Genomic DNA, 13,800 nt, shown 5'->3' with positions numbered 1-13,800 from the left:
TACGTATTGGATCGATCTTTTTTGATTTAATATATACCACGTATGGACTTACATACAATTTAGAAGATGGTGTTAGGAGGTTTTAAGATACCTTGCCATCGACCAGCGTTACCGCAACTTAAGTAATTCGATTGTGGATGGCAGTGTTTAGATGAAGTTTCTACGCAATCCATGATGGAGGGTACATAAGCTTCGGCCTGGCCGAACTTACGGCCGTATATACTTGTTTACTCTATTCTTATGTTGTTAATATTAAACTATTTTACTGGGTAATATAAAACTCTTTTACTTAACTCTTAAATTACGAATGTGGGGAGAGTCATTTATAACTCTTTTTGCTTTTCGCTTTTATAAGTAAACAAGACAAAGATAACAACAAAATATTAGTGGACAAAATATGAACCGTTGAGGATAACGGTACCAAATATTTTGCAAAAATGTGGAAGCTTATAATAATCATTTTGGATTCAAACATCGTGGCAACAGGGTTTTTATTGAATTAAAATGACAATTTTGATTTTCTGTCTTTATTGTAATTTAGTGTTTTTATTACTATTGCTATATCTTTATTGCAGATTTAATGAATTAATTTTTAGGCTTTTGTTTCATACATTTTTATAAAATAAGTGAAATAACTAGAATTGGTTTGTTGTTTTTATGTTTTTTTTTATTATATATTTAAGGATAGGTATTATTAGTTCTTTAAGTACCTGAATTTGTATATCAACAATAAAGCCATAAATTAAATATGCACATTTTAATCACAAGTGTATTTCGTGGGAACAATAAAATACTACTAGTTAGAAGGAGTAATTTCTAACTCTTGAAAAGACTCAATATTTAATCTGACGTGGGGAGTTATTTCTTAATCTTTTGTAGGGGTTATTTATGAAGCATTCGATTGATTCATATATGAGTAAGTAGATTTATCATAATCTGAAAGACTCATTTATAACTCAAGGAAAAGAATCATTTTGAGACACAACTACTTTATACGGGAGACGCATAAATGACTCTCAGATTCGCTCTTCCGCAATCGTTTTGAACATCAAAATGATTCAAAGAAGACTCATTTGCGATCGAAAATGTTTGCAGGGTTGACTGTTATACGTACATACGTGTGTGTGTTGCATTCAATTGTACTACATGTTGCATTGCATGTTCGAGTGAATTGTAACCAGAGAATGAATCCGCCGAGTCGCGCCGCTGATTTCAGTCGCCGCCGACCATTTTTTGCCAGTCGACGTCGCCGCCGAATATGTCGACTCATCTCGACTCAAATTAAGCCGCCAATTAATCAAAAATATCGATTTAAATCAGAAAAATATAATAATAATTGTAGTATTTTTGCCAAAATGTTGAACCTTCCATCCACAATCAATCAATTTCAAACTGCTATAACATTTTTGCAAATTTTTAGCTCAGAATATTTTAACTAAATGTAAATTTGATTGTAAGATTGGTTGAACAACTAATCTCATTACCATTCGAATAACTTCAAATTTATTTTATAATGGATGATTGTGCGCCGCCGAATGGACAAATTTATAACGGCTTAGCCGTCAAGCCGCCGCCGCCAGAGGTAAAACTTTAGTGTCAGCCGCCGCCGACAAAAATTGGTCGGCCTCATTCTCTGGTTGTAACTGAAGATTGCATAGTGGGCACGATAGGGACAAAAGCTGTTCATTAAATAATTTTGAAAATTATTTTACATTGAAAAATAAATATTAAAATTAATTATTTTAATTGATTAATTATTGAAAAATATTGCAAGTCAAAGGCACAGTCACAATTGTTTCGTATAATAAACAATAGTGATATCGAACTAACCCCGTAGTTGCGCCCGTTTGAAATATTTTTGATTCTTGCACATTGTATCATATACTAATACGTAGTTTTATTGCACAGTGGTGTTGGTAAGACCAAAATTGGAATATTTTTTAATTTATGAAAAATATTCAAAAACATTAAATATTTGTTTATCGCCAATAATAAATAAATTTCGTCACTTTTTTGAATTTTTTGAATCCCATTTACGTTTGTTGTTGGAATTGTGTTCTACAACCCCGTTGTTTATTCCGAATTAATTATTTTTACTCGAAATTTGAATTTTATCGAAAGTGATAATGTCTGATATCAAGAATTTGATTAAAAGCGCGAACCGCTTAATTGATTTGGATATGTTCGTGACTTCTCTCAAAGAGGATGATCACACCGTTCACAGCCTCAATATTCATAAGCAGGAAATTATTCGACTTTGGGAGAATTTCCGTGAAATTTATGAGGAATTGTGTGACACAATGGGTTCTAGTGAACCCATTATATATCGCGACATATATGACGTATGTAGGTGGACTAGCCCTTATTGAGTCTTTAATTGAAAAGCTCAATGCGAAGAAGAAGTCTTCTAGTTCATCCCTTCCAATTCACCTTCCCCCTTATGATATTGAGATTTTTTCTGGTGATTATAAATCTTGGCCCACGTTCAGAGATATGTTCTCTGTCCTACATAAAGATAATGAACACATCACACAGAGAATACAGATTGGTTGTGCACTGTTAGAAAAATATGTTTTTCATATGTTCCGATATAAACAAAATGTGTTTCGGGCACGATTTTAAACCACAAAATATTTAAGTGCGAACATGTAATGTTCCTAAACTAACACTAAATGTTTGGGACATCTATGTTAATATGTTAGAAAATATTATGTTTGGGGCATGAATGTTTCATAAAAATCATATGTGTGAATACAAACATATATAAATTTACATACATATGTTGTGATATTTTATTCAAAGCGACAGAGAGAGTATAGAGAGAAATAGAGATGGAAACCGGGAGAGTTGACGAAAGATATCAATATAACACAGCAAAAGAGTCAAAAAAGAACAATTTCTGTGAAACCGCTTGTATGTTGTTTCGGAAAACTGTTTTATGATAAGGCCAAAAATTTGATATGTTTAAGTCTAAATATTATTTAATTTGAATAAAGAGAATATACATTCTGAACCAAGAGAATAGACATTTGAAACACAAACAGCTTATGTTTTCGCCTTGAGAGCAGCATTTTATGTATGTGTGGACATGTGTTTTGTTTATCATTTTGGCATTATGGGCACAATTTTTTTCTTGGTTCTTTAAAAGAAATCAGGGGTCTTCATAAAAATAACGAAAGGGCACTATACTCTTTTTAGAGTTGGGACAGTAAAATGAAATAAGGAGGAAATAGTGAAAAATTACACAGTAACATGTAAAAAAACAAACTTTAGTTCCTCTTTATTAAAAAGTAGTCCACGAGGAGTTGACGGACACCATCAAATATAAAAGCGGGCATTAAGTTCGAGTTTTACAGCTAAAACAATTTAAAAAGTTTATTGTCTTTAAAATGAATTATTAAAGAAAAATAAAAGGAATTTTAGAGTGTTAAATGCTAGTAAAAAACTGTTCACTCCTAAATAAATTTATGTTTATATTATAAAATTATGTATGTATGTTTATACTCGACTCCACGTTCTTCTTTTGTTAGTTTTTGAATTCCTTCCAAATTTTAAAGTTTTGTACAAAAACAGTTTTTTATTACAAGATTGTTATTTTTGCAAAAAAAATAATATTTTATCCAAAAATCAGTCAATTTCGTTTATATCAAGCACTGTTACTGACTATAAATCTTTAATAACGCACATTTCGAAGTTTCATTTAAAAAAAACAAGTACATACGGCCGTAAGTTCGGCCAGGCCGAAGCTTATGTACCCTCCATCATGGATTGCGTAGAAACTTCATCTAAGCACTGCCATCCACAATCGAATTACTTAAGTTGCGGTAACGCTTGCCGATGGCAAGGTATCTTAAAACCTCCTAACACCATCTTCTAAATTGTATGTAAGTCCATACGTGGTATATATTAAATCAAAAAAGTTCGATCCAATACGTATATAATTCAGTTTGACAAAGTAGACATAAAATTTTGACAAAATTTTCTATAGAAATAAAATTTTCACAAAATTTTCAAAAGAAATAAAAATTTTGACAAAATTTTCTATAGAAAGAAAATTTTGACAAAAATTTCTACAGAAATAAAATTTTAACAAAATTTTCTATAGAAATAAACTTTTGACAAAATTTTCTATAGAACTAAAATCTTGGTAGATTATTTTTGGCTCGAGTGGCAACGATGATTATGAACCGAATAAAATTTGAACAAAATTTTCTATAGAAATAAAATTTTGACAAAATTTTCTATAGAAATAAATTTTGACAATGATGAAAATTTTATTATGAACCGAATAAAATTTTAACAAAATTTTCTCTAGAAATAAAATTTGACAAAATTTTCTATAGAAATAAAATTTTGACAAAATTTTCTATAGAAATAAAATTTTGAAATTTTTTTTATTTTTGGCTCTAGTGGCAACCATGATTATGAACCGATATGGACCAAGTTTTGTGTGATTGGACCAATTTTGGTGTGGTTGTTAGCGACCATATACTAACACCACGTTCCTAATTTGAACCGGATCGGATGAATTTTGCTCCTCCAAGAGGCTGCGGAGGTCAAATCTGGAGAATGTTTTATATTGGGGCTATATATAATTATGGACCGATATGGACCAATTGGATGAAATTTGCTTCTCTTGGAGACTTCGCAACCCAAATCTGGGGATCGGTTTATATGGGGGCTATATATAATTATGAACCGATGTGGACCAATTTTTGCATGGTTGTTAGAGACCATATACCAATATCATGTACCAAATATCAGGCGGATCGGCTGAAATTTGCTTCTCTTTGAGGCTCCGCAACCCAAATCTGGAGATTGGTTTATATGGGGGCTATATATAATTATGGACCGATATGGACCAATTTTTGCATGGTTGTTAGAGACCATATACCAACACCATGTAGCAAATTTCAGCGGGATCGGATGAAATTTGCTTCTCTTTGAGGCTCCGCAACCCAAATCTGGGGATTGGTTTATATGGGGGCTATATATAATTATGGACCGATGTGGACCAATTTTTGCATGATTGTTACAGACCATATACCAACATCATGTACCAAATTTCAGCCGGATCGGAAGAAATATGCTTCTCTTAGAGGCTCCACAATCCAAATCTGGGGATCGGTTTATATAGGGGCTATATATAATTATGAACCGATGTGAACCAAGTTTTGCATGGTTGTTAGAGACCATATACCAACACCTTGTAGCAAATTTCAGCCGCATCGGATGAAATTTGCTTCTCTTTTAGGCTCCGCAAGCCAAATCTGGGGATCGGTTTATATGGGGGCTATATATAATTATGGACCAATGTGGACCAATTTTTGCATGGTTGTTAGAGACCATATACCAACACTATATACCAAATTTCAGCCGGATCGGATGAAATATGCTTCTGTTAGAGGCTCCACAAGTCAAATCTGAGGGTCCCTTTATATGGGGGCTATACGTAAAAGTGGACCGATATGGCCCATTTGCAATACCATCCGACCTACATCGATAACAACTACTTGTGCCAAGTTTCAAGTCGATAGCTTGTTTCGTTCGGAAGTTAGCGTGATTTCAACAGACGGACGGACGGACGGACGGACGGACATGCTTAGATCGACTCAGAATTTCACCACGACCCAGAATATATATACTTTATGGGGTCTTAGAGCAATATTTCGATGTGTTACAAACGGAATGACGAAGTTAATATACCCCCATCCTATGATGGAGGGTATAAAAAATAATATAGTATAAATATAAATGTTAAATTAAAAAAAAAACAAAAAAATGTTCGGTCGGAGCAGGGATTGAACCCACGACCCTTTGCATGCAAGGCAGACATGCTAACCACTGCTCCACGTGGCAAACAAATGTATGTTTCTGTTAAATAATGTTATGTTTGCATAGGCTCGTGGGCGCTGCAAACTATGCTATATAAATGTAACTTAAAACGATAATTATCTATTGGTGACTATAACAGCTACGTAGCCCAGTGGATAGTGTGTTGGCTTACAAACTGTATGGTCCTCGGTTCGATTCTCCGTGCAGGCGAAAGGTAAAATTTAAACAATTTATAAAAGTGAATAATTTCTTCAACATTATTTGTATTACAGAGAAAGGTGCCAATAACTAAAAAATTTCGTGGAAGTGAAAATTACGAGTATGTTAGGGAATGAGCACAATCGTGTTTGGGAAAAAGTCTTCCAAGCATATAATATTTTTGGCTCAAAATGCTTCCAAACATATAATATGTTCACATAAAACAAACATATTAATGTTTCGGCAGTATGCAATAATATATGTGCTTCCTGCAAAATATGTTTGGAACATATGTTAAAGAAGCGATTTTTTTTGAGGGTGTGATAACCGAATTTATTGCCAACCTCCTTTTGGCAGTTGCAGCTACTATCAGTTGGCAGTTCTGTCAACCGAATGATTCGGTCGACACAACTAATACCACATATGGTGTTGGTTGGGTCTGCCGACGATATTAGTTGTGACTACCTTCATCATTCGGTTGTGTTGCCCAACCTAAATAATACTCATGACCGAATGAAAAATATATTTAAAAATCAAGTACTTAACAGTTAAATATTATATTTTATTTTATTTACATATAGGTATAGTGGTACAAATAAATCTTAATACGCTATGTGTAGTAGATAAAATTTTTTCTCTAGAATCTCTATTTATTGCATGAAAATGTATGCACACCCAGAGTATAAATATGATCACTTCTTAGACCAAACATTTTTTTACGGTGAACATGTATCATTGTTGCTCAACCCTGTTATTTTCTCGGTCATTATGTACCTGATTTCGACAGCTGGCGAGGAAGCAACGTTTTTGCGGCGCAAATGTTCAATTTTCCTCGTTCAAAAATTAAATTTTGTTCTAGGAGAGTCATTTTTCATCCCTGCATGCAAAAAGGCCATTTCAGCGAGTTCGTTCATATAATCGTAAAAAACTCAATTTGCATATTAGTAGATCCAAATCACTCAATTGATGAAATAACCAGAACGTACCCGCAATCTCCAGCAACTTCAAGAGATTTAATGTAAAGCAATGTGGAGGCTCATTTTCTATTTATTTGGTCAATGCATAATAATATTCCCATCTTTGTATATGACTTCTCAAACGTATAGGAATATATTTAACCAATCTTTGAAATTTGTTGTCAAATATTCCTGTTTACCACTCTGCATCCAGAGCAAATGTCGGTTCTTCAATAGTATATCTTGCGGTCCAGTTTTAAAGACAAATATAATTAAGCGGGCTGTGATTATTAACTGTTAGTTACTAATCTGATTTCAAGTAGGTCGTATTGACTGATATTCTGATTTTTTTTTTTAAATAGAGACACTTGGTTACTACAACTATTTATCATGCATCACAAATAAAAATCCATTCCAATTATCACCAAGTGGTAGAAATGACGAAAAAATGTTTGGAAAAAATGAATGTAAATTGACCCAACTATCATTGAGCTCTAAATGTGGAATTTTCATTATAACGATCATTTTCCAACCAATCTATTCTCTGTGTGCAGTAACATTCAGAAAATGTATTATCTGATGCAAAAGACGGAAGGTGAAGCCCGTGATATTATAAAAACATGTCCTATTACTAATGAGGGTTTTCAGATGGCTTGGCAAAATTTAGTCGACCGTTATGAGAACAAAAGGGTTCTCGTAAACGCCCAACTCAAGATTTTATTCAATCTTGCACCTATTTTAAAAGAATCTGGTTCCTCTATTAAGCAGTTGCAGCGTGCTATGAGCGACTACATAACTAATTTGTCTCTTTTGGGCATTGATACGAAGAATTGGGACGTTATATTTGTTTTCATATGTTCCACCCGTCTTCCTGAAGTTGCCCTAGAACATTGGGAGCAATCTCAAGGGTCGAGTTCTAACCTACCTAAATGGGAAACAATGGATAAGTTTTTGACAGCTCGGTATCAGACTCTTGAGTCCGTCTTTGACATTAAAGGCGCCCATAATATTTCGACATCTGGTCCAAGTTATGTTAAAAAAAACTACTAGCCCAAAGCGAAAGTCATGTACTAATAGTAATAGTAACAGACGTTTTAAGAGCTTCTCTACGACTGTACCATCTAATCCTCAGCAGAAATGTCCTCGTTGTTCCGAATCGCATCCCCTTCGATTACGCGAAGAATTTCTTCGAATGTCAGTTAACGATCGATTGGAAACCGTCAAACGACTTAAATGTTGCACAAATTGTCTGGCATCATCGCACACTTTTAGCAATTGTAAGAGCTCGAATATATGTTTCTTCTGCAAACAAAGACATCATTCTCACTTGCATAGAAGGGAATCTTCAACATAAGTAAGTCGAGATTCGTGCTCACGACCTGGAATGATCCGCAATATGGGAAATCCAGCCCGATCAGCTTCCGACGATGTTCCTTCTACATCAGAGGCTGCCCGTTCGTTGCAAACTTTTGCAATTGCTATGGAAACATCACCGTTTTCTACAGTTCTTTTGGGAACTTTTGTGGTAGAATTGTGTTATCATGGCGTAAAGTGTTCGGCTAGAGCATTGTTCGATTCTGCCTCGCAAGCAACTTTCATTTCACGAAAGTTGCAAAAGAAACTTGCTTTGCCGATATTCCCAGTTACTTCTGCGAATATTATTGGCCTAAACGGCACGATATCGGCGAAGTCTACTAATGTTTGTAGGATCTCATTGTGCTCCCTTATTGACCTAACTTTTGAGCTGTCGACAGATGCGTATGTTGTTGACAAGTTGACTGGTCGTTTGCCAACTTATTCATTGTCGCAGCTATTAGATTGTAAATCTGCGATGTGAGATCACGATGTGTGATCTAAAATGTTCTCATATGGACCTTTTACTGGGTGGTGACATATATGCTCGGATAATGCATACCGATGTTCATAAGCACCCTAATGGTGATCTTATTGCTCAGAAATCAGTTTTCGGTTGGATCGTGACTGCCAAAGTCACCCAAACCAAGTCCCTACAGTCGGTGGTATCATTTTACTTGCTAGGTTTTGGGAAATCGAAGATATACTGAAAGTATGCACTATGTCAGAAGAGGGTAGATGGTGTGAAGAATTATACCTTCGACGGACTTATCGTAATGATAATGGTCGATATGTTGTTTCACAGCCTTTTAAGCGTGAATACCCCAACGATTTGCAACTTGGTTTGTCCCAAAATAATGCCATTTCTCAATTTAAGCGAAATGAGGCGCGGTTAATGAGAAATCCCGATCTGAAGATTCAGTATGACAGCGTACTACAAGAGTACGCTGATTTGGGACATATGATCATGGTTGATGAGAATAAGGAAAATTCGTCTGATACTGTGTATTATTTACCCCATCACGCTGTTTTCAAGCCTGACAGCGCCACCACTAAATTGCGTGTGGTATTTAATGCTTCCAGTCCAACTTCTAATGGCGTTAGTCTTAATAACTTATTGTATACTGGACCCGTTCTACAAGCAATTATTCAACCGTCGAACTGAACGGACGTATTTTCTAATAGCGGAGTATTTCATCGTAATAAGTACTTATTACGAATTTCACGTGTGGTGGAAATAATAAACCACCATGCAGCGAAATTCAAAGTCATCCACTGGGTTGCTAACTTCAGGGCCCAGTGGACGGGTAACGACTGAAGTTATAAATTTGGGCAGCGACCAAGAGTCAGGCCCAATTAGTCGACCTGTAGACGGGTCGACTGGCGGTGACACTTTGGGAAGTCTAAGGTGACGACATCAAAAGGAGGCAATCCCTCTCGAAAGAGATTCAAGGAACGAAGAATTGCTTTGTTTATCATAAAGAAATTAGGATCAGTCGACCCAAGCACGTTGTCGGCTAAGCAAAGCGATTCCTTAAAATGGGCTCAAGGAATTCTTGAAGCTGGGAAAAGGGAACGATCACCGGATGAGCTGCCATCCTCTAAACGGGATCAAAGATCGTTTGCCTCAGTTTCCAAGGCAAAAATGGGGGGAAATTGAGAACGCGATGTCTGGTGTCTACTCAGAGGTGCGAAAAAAGTTTCCCGGACCAAGTCCTCGACGGCAAGATGCTGGATGGTATCAAGGACAATATAAGTTAATAGCTTTTGCAGACCAGAGGTCTATGGATTGCTTTAAAGCTGCATTGATGCTAATTGGTGAAGTTTGGGAAGGAGCCGCTTTGGAGTTAGTCGATAAAAAAGACATACCGGCTAAACCTAGAGCACATGCATGGATACCGGCAAACCCTCCTGATCCTGAGTCAATACTAGAGAGACTAAAAGAATGTAACCCAGATCTTCCAACCGCCGATTGGAAGGTTGGTCGTTTGGATGAGGTGGATGGACCAAGACGACATGCGGTGTTTATAATAAACATAGAGTCGCTGCCACATCTAGCCCAGACCCAAGGACGCGTAAGTTATGGCTTTCATGATATCCATATGAAGGTATACAAAAGCGATCAGCCAAAGGATTCCGATACGGACAAGCCTCCGGTAGAGTCAGCAGTGAAAAAATCTCCTAGCGAAGCCGAAGGAGACATAAAACCTGCAGACTATGGCGAAAATCATATGTGGGAAGTTTTTACAGGCTCAAGCCTCACCAAAGCTGAACCGCGGATTGTTACGAGAGTCACCGAAATCTGTGAAGAGGAAGCCCTTGATGACTCAATTGAAGCGGCTGATGTGACGGTGGTTGAAAATTTGGATGGTTCTACGGTTCCTCCAGATAAATCTTCACCATTGTAAGGCCGCTGGTGCTGCCTTAAAAGTTCTCCTGATGAAAGGAGACATAGATATAGTTCTTATTCAAGAACCATACATATATAAGAACAAGATCTGTGAATTAAGCACTCCGGGTTTCAAACTTTTGCATAATACCGGTAACGATATAAATCGAGCATGTATAATTGCTAAAAACGAACTAAACTTGTTTCTGCTTCCTTCATTGAGCAATGCAGACACTGTCGTAGCCAGTCTAGAGATATCCACATGCAACTATTGGGTATCTTCGGTCTACATGGGGCATGATAGGGAGATGCCACCCTGTGCCGTTAAGACCTTAGTTGAGGAGTCACTAAAAACAAAGACAAAACTCATTATGGGATGCGATGCAAATGCACATCATAGTATTTGGTGAAGTAGTGATACTAATGCAAGGGGAGAGTCGCTAATAGAGTTTATTTTGCGTACTAACATGGTAGTTTGCAATAAGGGAGATGCACCAACCTTCGTCACCAGGAACAGACAAGAGGTTTTGGACGTAACGTTGACCTCTCCGGAACTGAATGACAAGATATCTGAGTGGCAAGTTTTGAGGGAACATACCCAATAAACAGAAACGTTTGAAAAATGCTAACTTTCAACAATTTTTCAAACATTTTTTCAAAGGATTAGGGTAATATTCAAGTTGAGAAATTGTTGAGAAAATCGCGTTCTCAACAAAAAACAGACATTACCCTCAACAGTGAAATTCAACACATCAGCAATAATATCTCAAGTGTTATCCTCAAATTGAAATGCATCGCTACTCAATAATTTGTCAAACTATTTTCGATGCGAGTCAAATTCCAAATTAACATCGTTGCAAATACTTTTCAACCTAAATTTGTATGAATGATATCCCCACTTCAAATTGAAAGTCAAAGCCAAAATTCTATGAATTTTGTATAATTTATTAATTTTTATCAAAATAAAATATATAATAATACACTACACTACATAATACACTACAATACCAATTGATAAATAATAATCTTATTAAATATTTCAACAAATAAGAACAAAAAAAAAAAACAAACAACAAAACTTTAAATATCTTAAACATTATTAGTAAACACTTTTGCATTGATAATTCGATTTCCTTCCTTTTGGTGTCATAAAACAGCATTAACATTTATTAACCTGCGGGCAATTTGAAATTAGGAATGTACTGGACCGCGTGTTAGAATTGATTTCCAGCAGAAGGAATTCACAAAATATCCATTTTAAACTGATAATAGCACATGAATTAAACTGACGATGTGATGCACATTTTCATCCAGAAGTTGTTGATTTCAACAATTTGTTGTTTTTAACAATTTTAATTGATTGCACTTGTAATGTTTCTGGAAACTTTCTTGTCGATAAGCCACTCATTTTTCATTGGTCAGCTTCTTATTGTTAGCAAGAATGTAGCATCCAAAGATTTTAGTTTTCTGCAAAGAGATTTAAATTTAGTGACTTCTCTAAAGTGTTGATTTAATTTTTCATATTGACGTACCAATTATTATAAACTATTTGAAGCAGTTCCAGTTAATTGTCCACCATTTTTTCATCGGTCAGCTTTTTAATGTTTTCAAGAACGTAGAATCCATAATTTTAGTTTTCTGCAAAGAGATATATATTTAGTGACTTCCTTAAAGTTTTATTTCATTTTTTATTTTCACTTACCTATTTTTATAAACTATTTGGTTATTTGTCTAAAATTTTCCATTTTTTTTATTTCTTGCAATTGACCACGAACTTCGTTGCACAAATAAGTATTGAAAACCACATGGTTTTTTCGTTGCATTTTAGGGTAGTATTTTGTCAAAGTTTCCTCATATTATCTTCAACACCTTTTCAAAGATTTCATCAACATTTTGGCAAATTGGAAGTAATTCGCAAACAATTTGAAGATGTATTGAAGATGAGCTATTTCAAGTCAAGTTGAATTTCATTTCATTTCATTTATTTCATTAGTAATCGAAAAGCCCTACAGGCCTAAAATAATTACAAAGTTAAATTCAGAGTAAGAGAGGAAATTATGACCAATTACAATAATAGTATGTTGCTTAATTTACTATTAAAAGCTATAATCTTAAAGCTAACTTATATGTATAATTTTGCACAAACCTATCAAACAATCATGGTTTATTTGACTCATGATAATAATAAATAAGAAAAACAATGGCCAGCTTAGATATTTGTAGCAAAAATTGACTTTATTTCATTCACAGTGAGTGAAAAATTACGGCTGTTATATGGTATTATGGAGTTCCAAATTCTTGCGGACCTCACTACAAATGAGTGCTGCATATAGTGTGTACTAATTTTTGGACACATTATAGTCGATGTTCTTACAGAGTGAGAAAACTGAAAGAGATCAACTAAGTAGGAAGGCTTAGAATACTTTATAGTTTTAACAAGTATATACGGCCGTAAGTTCGGCCAGGCCGAATCTTATGTACCCTCCACCATGGATTGCGTAGGAACTTCTACTAAAGGCTGTCATCCACAATCGAATTACTTGGGTTGCGATAACACTTGCCGATGGCAAGGTATCGTAAAACTTTTTAACACTGTCTTCTAAATTGTAAGTTAGTCCATAAGGGGTATATATTAAACAAAAAAAACAAAAGCCGATTAAATACGTAAATAATTCAGTTTGACAAAATTTTCTATAGAAATAAAAACTTGACAAAATTTTCTATAGAAATAAAATGTTGACAAAATTTTTTATGGAAGTAAAATGTTGACAAAATTTTCTATAGCAATAAAATTTTGACAAAATTTTCTATAGAAATAAAATGTTGACAACATTTTCTATAGAAATAAAATGTTGACAAAATGTTCTATAGAAATAAAATGTTGACAAAATGTTCTATAGAAATAAAATGTTGACAAAATTGTCTATAGAAATAAAATGTTGACAAAACTTTCTACAGAAATACATTTTTTACAAAATTTTCTATAGAAATAAAATTTTGACAAAATTTTCTATGGAAATAAAATGTTGACAAACATTACTATAGAAATAAACTTTTTACAAAACTTTC

General features: G+C 34.7%; 1 protein-coding gene across 1 annotated transcript; it reads left to right on the top strand.

The window, feature by feature from the left end:
* Positions 1-9,063: 9,063 nt before the first annotated feature.
* LOC142231126 (uncharacterized) lies at positions 9,064-9,507 on the top strand. The gene has a single exon (XM_075301749.1). The coding sequence runs from the start codon at positions 9,064-9,066 to the stop codon at positions 9,505-9,507; it is 444 nt and encodes a 147-aa protein (XP_075157864.1).
* Positions 9,508-13,800: the final 4,293 nt, after the last annotated feature.

Source organism: Haematobia irritans, chromosome 1 (assembly GCF_050003625.1).
Source record: "Haematobia irritans isolate KBUSLIRL chromosome 1, ASM5000362v1, whole genome shotgun sequence".
In the NCBI taxonomy this organism is placed as follows: domain Eukaryota; kingdom Metazoa; phylum Arthropoda; class Insecta; order Diptera; family Muscidae; genus Haematobia; species Haematobia irritans.
Note: the sequence above shows the minus strand (reverse complement) of the source record. Positions and strands in the feature narration are given on the sequence as shown.

Coding starts and splice junctions, on each gene's coding strand:
- LOC142231126 (XM_075301749.1), top strand. CDS start 9,064: ATGTCAGAAGAGGGTAGATGGTGTGAAGAATTATACCTTCGACGGACT.